The sequence below is a fragment of the Bubalus bubalis genome, chromosome 2 (genome assembly GCF_019923935.1).
Source record: "Bubalus bubalis isolate 160015118507 breed Murrah chromosome 2, NDDB_SH_1, whole genome shotgun sequence".
Classification (NCBI taxonomy): domain Eukaryota; kingdom Metazoa; phylum Chordata; class Mammalia; order Artiodactyla; family Bovidae; genus Bubalus; species Bubalus bubalis.
This window is the reverse complement of record NC_059158.1, coordinates 20,629,363-20,637,045: the sequence shown is the minus strand read 5'-3', so window position 1 is coordinate 20,637,045 and position 7,683 is coordinate 20,629,363. Positions and strand designations below refer to the sequence as shown.

Sequence of the window (7,683 nt, the reverse complement as noted above, 5' to 3'; positions counted from 1 at the left end):
ACACAAAACAAAATAGAGAAAAATGAAATCCTTTGAGTTTGGGCTGGAGAGAGATGAGGGCCAGACTTTGCAGGGCTTGTGGCCATAGCATAGATTTTTTGATTTCTGTGAGATGGGGGATCATCCAAAGGCTGTGAGCCGGTAAAATTAAAAACACACATACACATAACACACACACACACACAAACGAAACATAAAGCCCCCCACGGTGACTCTGGAATAGAAACCAAATTCACTATGGACAGAAGAGTTTCAGTATCACCTCAAACTCACAGCAAGGTGATCAGAATCAGTGCAAGAGCAATTGTAATTTGGCAACCTGAAAATAAACTGGTTTTTATCCTTGTGCTTATTTTTTTACCTTTTTGAGACAATAAAAGGGGGCTCTGATAGACTGGCCAGGGAGGCCGCCTAGGATTGTTTCTAAAGGACAATAATAGCAGTTCTTGGGTGGATTTGGCATTTCCATGTGTGGGTGAGGTGCCCTTAACCGAACCCTTCATTCCTAACTTCCAAAAGGACGCCTCTAACTTGCAGTTTCCTGAAATATGAGGAAGTGCCCTGCCTTTTATCTTTCGGGATTTATTCTCTTGAGCATAAACCGTAGGCTTTCAAACCTCGGTGTTCGGCTCACAACGTTAAAAAGCATCTTTACATCCACAGTTTTCCTTGTTTGCGTTCTGAGCCGGCCCTGAGGACCCCTCTTCTTTGTCACTAGGATGGCTGCGTTTTCTGAACTGAGCGCGGGGAGGACTGGAAGCAGGATAGGGGGATAGGCTCGGAAGATCGCAGTGACCGGACGGACTGGAGATTGTTGAGACAGGTTTCACAGTATGTGGCCGCACGAGTGAAGACTGAGTGGGCTGAACACAGAATTCTGTGAACTTTGCTAGTCTAGTTTGTAAAACGAGTCAGAAGACTGGGATGATTGTATTCTTAAAAAAAAAAAAAAAAAAAATCTAATGACGAGAGCCTCTCTAAAATCCTGGAGGAAGATAAAACAAAACAAAAAAATAACTACTGTTCCCTGACTGGAGAGTTGCAGCCACCAAACATGTAAAGAATCTATGCTTAGCCAGAGCTCGAAAGCCCTAGGCAAAGGGCCAGGGGTAGGCGAGAGGGAGTAAAAGGAATTAGTCGTAGTAGTAGTAAAAGTCACTCAGTCGTGTCCGACTCTTGAGACCCCATGGACTGTAGCCCGCCAAGTTCCTTTGTCCACGGGATTCTCCAGGCAAGAATACTGGAGTGGATTGCCATTGCCTTCTCCAGGGGATCTTCCCGACCCAGGAATCGAACACCATGGCTTCTGCATTGCAGGCACATTCTTTACCGACTGAGCTAGGAGGGAAGCCCTGGAGCTACACAAAAGAACCCGGGTGGAGACCCGCAACGTCATACTTACGAAGTTTCGGTTTTATAGAGCGGGATTTTCAAACCTAAATGTTGCCTCTAGAATTCGGCAGGGTGACGGTTTAGATATAACCAAGATCAGAGATTCATAAAGTGCCCATAGTAGCCGACGGAGCACCCTGTACAAATTTTAAGATAACCTGGAGCTCCAAGAATTGGGGTTAGATTATTTCAGCCGAGGTTGTTAGGCTGCTGGGGACCTTTGTAAGCGGAACCGTTGGTAGAAAGTAGTGCTTTGATAAATACATGTTATCCTAAACACTGACGGAACGCCTCGTATTCACACCAGTACGCAGCTCTGATGGTGAAAACATGAGGTGGCTCTGAAAAGAGCCTTTGGGTTTTATAGTTACTATAAATATATCTACTTGGAGCTGGTGTACTTGGTGACAGCCTTGGTGCCCTCAGACACGGCGTGCTTGGCCAGCTCCCCGGGCAATAGCAGGCGAACGGCGGTCTGGATCTCCCTGGATGTGATGGTCGAACGCTTGTTGTAATGCGCCAGGCGCGATGCCTCGCCAGCGATGCGCTCGAAAATATCATTCACGAACGAATTCATGATTCCCATGGCTTTGGACGAGATACCGGTGTCCGGGTGGACCTGCTTCAGCACCTTGTACACGTACACGGAGTAGCTCTCCTTGCGGCTGCGCTTGCGTTTCTTGCCATCCTTCTTCTGAGCCTTGGTCACCGCCTTTTTAGAGCCCTTCTTAGGGACCGGTGCTGACTTGGCTGGCTCCGGCATTATAACTGCAGTGTCTTCTGAGAGAAAATAAAATGGCGGCTACGCCACCGAATTTGTAGGCAACGTTATGCAAATGAAGGCCTACTTTTACAATTGCTGATTGGTTCACTTGCATGCAAATACATGAGTCCAGATCTACTTTCTCATACCTGTGACAGTTTTCCCCCAATCAGGCCAATTTTTTAATCTAGTTAACCTTTTAATAATAAATTCTGTTTCGCTTATAACAATTCAGACTACTTTGTTTTAAACACTTGAAGTCACTCTCGCCAGTGCTTTAAAATTACCAAAGAAGCAAAGCTCGAGGCACAGTTCTGTCTCCTATTTGCAAGGCCTGTTTATACCTCCTTGAAAGCAGTATCATTACATCTGAATCTAGATTTTAGACCAGGGAGAGGAAATGAACTATGGTCATCCAGACAATTCTGAATACCATGGTTCCTATTGTACACAAGATGCAGAAATAGAGCGTGAAAATAAAGGGTAGGGGGAAAAAGTACATCACTTGAAGGGAGATAAGGAATTTCATAGCCCATATGGCTACAATCCTTCGAACTGGAAAGGATCAAATCACATCTAGTTTAGCCACAAAGGAAGGTCAGAAATAGTTCAGTCCAACCAGTGAGAAGATTAAACACATACACACACACACAGAGAGAGAGAGAGAGAGAGAGAGAGAGAAATGGAAGAACCCGTTGTTTAACGCCTATATTTTAAAGTTTTTATTACCAGCATCATCATCTTCGACTGAAACCAGTTCTTAGCTAATTCTTCCAATACCATCTATCTTTTCTGCAGAGAGGTGTGTTCCCTGAATTTGCCTTTTCCCCTAACATTCCCCAGGCTCCTTAACCTTCCGCTGCTGCTGCTGCTGCTAAGTCGCTTCAGTCGTGTCCGACTCTGTGCGACCCCATAGATGGCAGCCCACCAGGCTCCCCCGTCCCTGGGATTCTCCAGGCAAGAACACTGGAGTGGGTTGCCATTTCCTTCTCCAATGCATGAAAGTGAAAAGTGCAAGTGAAGTCGCTCAGTCGTGTCCGACTCTTCGCGACCTCATGGACTGCACCACCAGGCTCCTCCGTCCTTGGGATTCTCCAGGCAATAGTACTGGAGTGGGGTGCCATTGCCTTCTCCGCAGTTAGTCAGTTCAGTCGTTCAGTCGTGTCTGACTCTTTGCGACCCGGTGAATCGCAGCACGCCAGGCCTCCCTGTCCATCACCAGCTCCCGGAGTTCACTCAGACTCACGTCCATCGAGTCAGTGATGCCATCCAGCCATCTCATCCTCTGTCGTCCCTTTCTCCTCCTGCCCCCCAATCCCTCCCAGCATCAGAGTCATTTCCAATGAGTCAGCTCTTCGCATGAGATGACTGGAGTTTCAGCTTCGGCATCATTCCCTCCAAAGAAATCCCAGTGCTGATCTCCTTCAGAATGGACTGGTTGGATCTCCTTGCAGTCCAAGGGACTCTCAAGAGTCTTCTCCAACACCACAGTTCAAAAGCATCAATTCTTCGGCGCTCAGCCTTCTTCACAGTCCAACTCTCACATCCATACATGACCACAGGAAAAACCATAGCCTTGACTAGACGAACCTTTGTTGGCAAAGTAATGTCTCTGCTTTTCAGTATGCTATCTAGGTTGGTCATAACTTTCCTTCCAAGGAGTAAGCGTCTTTTAATTTCATGGCTGCAGTCACCATCTGCAGTGATTTTGGAGCCCCCCAAAATAAAGTCTGACACTGTTTCCACTGTTTCCCCGTCTATTTCCCACAGACAACCCCTGAAGTTTTAAATTTGTGACCTAGGTTCGTAGCGCCTCCTAGTGCCTTATGAAGGCAAACACAAACACCTTCAGGCGGGAAGCCTCTTCACCACCCACTTTCCTAGATACAATGTGAACAGGTTGATTGTGATTTATTTATTCAGCAATTATTTATTTAGCATCTATCATGTTAGGAACATTCTACCAGGAACTTAGAATGTCCAAATATAAGATTATAACAAATAGTATCAAATCAAAGAGGAAAAGAGACACTGTAGAGTTCAGGCTTCCAAAGAAACAACAGCCTTAGATTCCCTCTTTACGTCAATGATTTGCAGATACTGAAATTATCAGATACTATAACATAATAATTTACTGAAAGTTTAAAAAAATCAAAATCTGATAGTGCAATCAAGGAACAAGGGACAATAAAAATCAACCTAATTTTTAAAATTAAAAAAACATAGAAATTCTAGAAATCAAAAGAGCTATATTCCATAAAGATAAAATTAAAATCTACTGATAAGATGAAACATTCGGGACCTCATATGCCCATGATTAAGGTAACAGCTGACAGAATTAGCAGGAGAAGTTCAAATTTAGAGCTGTTTGTCAACTTTTCATTATATTAAGCTTATAAATTCTCATAGCTAGCAAACAAAAAAAAATGTGTATGCTTATAGAAAATTTGGACAACACAGTCAACAAACTTGATCTATCTGTGTGTGATTCCTGTATTTCACACATACAGAATGTCCAACTTTTAAAGAACACATTTAATAATCTCGAAAATTCAACACTGGCTTCAGAAAATGTCACAATGGATACAAAAGAATCAGTTTCATATATATGACACTTTTATCATAATCTAATTAAAGAGCAATAGAAAAGATTTTTTTTTAGGATAATAAAAATAAAACAAACTTGATGTATGATTGGAAACTAAAAGCACACTTCTAAATACAATGAATTAGAATATTATCCCAGAAACTATGCAATATTATGAGATAAATATAAATGGAAATAATACACATGAAAATTGTTGGATGTATCTAAAGGTGTACTAAAAGGGATATACATAATATTAAAAGCATACTTTAAGGAACAAAATTCACTTAAGATATACAAAATAGGTGTTCAACAACAACAACAAAAAGCTAGAAAAAGAACAAGAAAGTAAATCAAAATTATGTCGAAAGAATTGGTCTTAGAATTCTTAGAGTGTGTTGTACTGTTGTGAATGATGCTCTGTTTCAATTCCAGATAGGCCAATGTTAATGTATAGAAAGGCCATGTATTTTTATGTGGTGCACATATTTACCAACCTTACTGAGTTATTATTTGATTTCATTGTGTGTTTATAGGTTCTCATGGATTTTCAAGTTGACATATTATTTTAAGTATGTCAACCTCAAAATTAAAAAAATTTCTTTTAAATGGAGATAATCCATAAACAACAACCTTGTTCTTTGAAAAGTCTTATGCTGCTGCTGCTGCTGCTGCTAAATCGCTTCAGTCGTGTCCGACTCTGTGTGACCCCATAAGACGGCAGCCTACCAGGTTCCCCTGTCCCTGGGATTCTCCAAGCAAGAACACTGGAGTGGGTTGCCATTTCCGAAAAGTCTTACAACAATAAACATCTATAAAAATTAATGAGGAAAAAAATATTGTGTGTGTGTGAAAAAATTATACAAATAGAAAAAAGGACAGTTGCTACCAAAAGAGAGATACTAAGCTTTAACAGAAAACAATAATTTTCAAGAAAAACTTAAGTAATGGGCTGAATAAACAAGTTATGATTATGAAAATAGGACAGGCAGTTAAAAAACAAATTTCTTGTACTCTTCAGTCTAAATGATACCACACTTGGCTGGGTTTTACAGGCTAGTGAAATTTAAGTAATTGATAATCCCTATTTTGCAGATGTTTCAATAGAAAAATAGCTATCTTGTTTTTTTGTTGGTTTTTTTTTTTTTTTTTTGGTTAATTGTTTATCCTTACCTAAATTGGACACAGAATGAAAGAGAGAAAGAGATGAGAAAAAGTTATAGTCTCATTTTACTTACGAAATTCCTTTTCTTTCTTTTTTTTTTTAAGCTCTATTTAGAATGCAAGCAAATGGAAACCAAGAGATAACATTATTTAAAAAACAATAGTATATTATGTTTGGTTTATTATAAGAATGGAAAAAATTTTAACATTCGAAATCTGCCACTGTAAGAAATTAATAGAGAAAAGCTGTTATCATTTGCATAGATACTAGGAAAGTATTTATTAGAATATCACACGCCTTCATTATCAACATTTTTAACAAACTAGAAGGATAAGGAGTAGCGACTCACTTTATAAGAAGTAGCTACAGTGAGCACAACATTTAATAGTGTAATTTTAGAAGGATTCCAAAACTGTAAAAAGACAAAAGCTTTTTGGTACTACTCTTATGCAACGTAACACTGAGGGCCTGGCTAATATCATAAGTACAAGAAACAAGAAGGATAAGTATTCAACAAGAAAAGACGTTATCCTTATTGTTTGAAAATAATGTCATTGTGAAAATTAACAAGAGTCTATAAACAATTAGATCTTTCTGAGCATAAGAGGGTTACTGAATATATGAGTACCACATAAAAATTCATGGCTTTTCTGGATTTGAAATAGAAAATTCAGACATTATTTACAACAGTAGAATACATTCTAAGGATTCTAAATCCAAGAAAAAATATTCCAGATCTGTGTATATAAAACTATGAAATCCTGAAATAAAAAAGAAAATTCACTCAAGCTAAGAGACAGATATACATTAGACTTCCTTCCTCAGTGATCAATGCAAAGAAATAGAGGAAAACAATAGAATGGGAAAGACTAGAGATCTCTTCAAGAAAATCAGAGATACCAAGGGATCATTTCATGTAAAGATGGGCACAATAAAGGACAGAAATGGTATGGCCCTAACAGAAGCAGAAGATATTAAGAAGAGGTGGCAAGAATACACAGAACTGTGCAAAAAAAGATCTTCATGACCCAGATAACCATGATGGTGTGATTACTCACCTAGAGCCAGACATCCTGGAATGCGAAGTCAAGTGGGCCTTAGAAAGCATCACTACGATCAAAGCTAGTGAAGGTGATGGAACTCCAGTTGAGCTATTTCAAATCCTAAAAGATGATGCTATGAAAGTGCTGCACTCAATATGCCAGCAAATTTGGAAAATTCAGCAGTGGCCACAGGAATAGAAAAGGTCAGTAATTCTAATCCCAAAGAAAGGCAATGCCAAACTATGTTCAAACAACAACAGAATTGCACTCATCTCACACACTAGTAAAATAATGCTCAAAATTCTCCAAGCCAGGCTTCAATAATATGTGAACCGTGAACTTCCAGATGTTCAAGCTGGATTTAGAAAAGGAAGAGAAACCATAGATCAAATTGCTAACATCCTCTGGATCATCAAAAAACCAAGAGAGTTCCAGAAAAACATCTACTTCTGCTTTATTAACTAGGTCAAAGCCTTTGACTGTGTGGATCATATCAAACTGTAGAAAATTCTTAAAGAGATGGGAATGCCAGACCACCTTACCTGCTTCCTGAGAAATCTGTATGCAAGTCAAGAAGCAACAATTAGAACTGTACATGGAACAACAGACTGGTTCCAAATATTGAAAGGAGTATGTCAAGGCTGTATATTGTTACCCTGCTTATTTAACTTATATGCAGAGTACATCATGAGAAATGGTGGAGGGGATGAAGAACAAGCTGGAATCAAGATTG

At 39.8% G+C, this 7,683-nt stretch overlaps 1 protein-coding gene across 1 annotated transcript; it reads right to left on the bottom strand.

Moving 5' to 3' along the window:
- Positions 1-249: 249 nt before the first annotated feature.
- On the bottom strand, positions 250-3,050 carry LOC102410005 (histone H2B type 1-C/E/F/G/I-like). Its single transcript, XM_044938281.2, has one exon. It carries the CDS (start codon positions 2,153-2,155, stop codon positions 1,775-1,777), a length of 381 nt encoding a protein of 126 aa, XP_044794216.1. The 5' UTR covers positions 2,156-3,050; the 3' UTR covers positions 250-1,774.
- Between the last annotated feature and the right edge of the window lie 4,633 nt (positions 3,051-7,683).

Coding starts and splice junctions, on each gene's coding strand:
- LOC102410005 (XM_044938281.2), bottom strand. CDS start 2,155: ATGCCGGAGCCAGCCAAGTCAGCACCGGTCCCTAAGAAGGGCTCTAAA.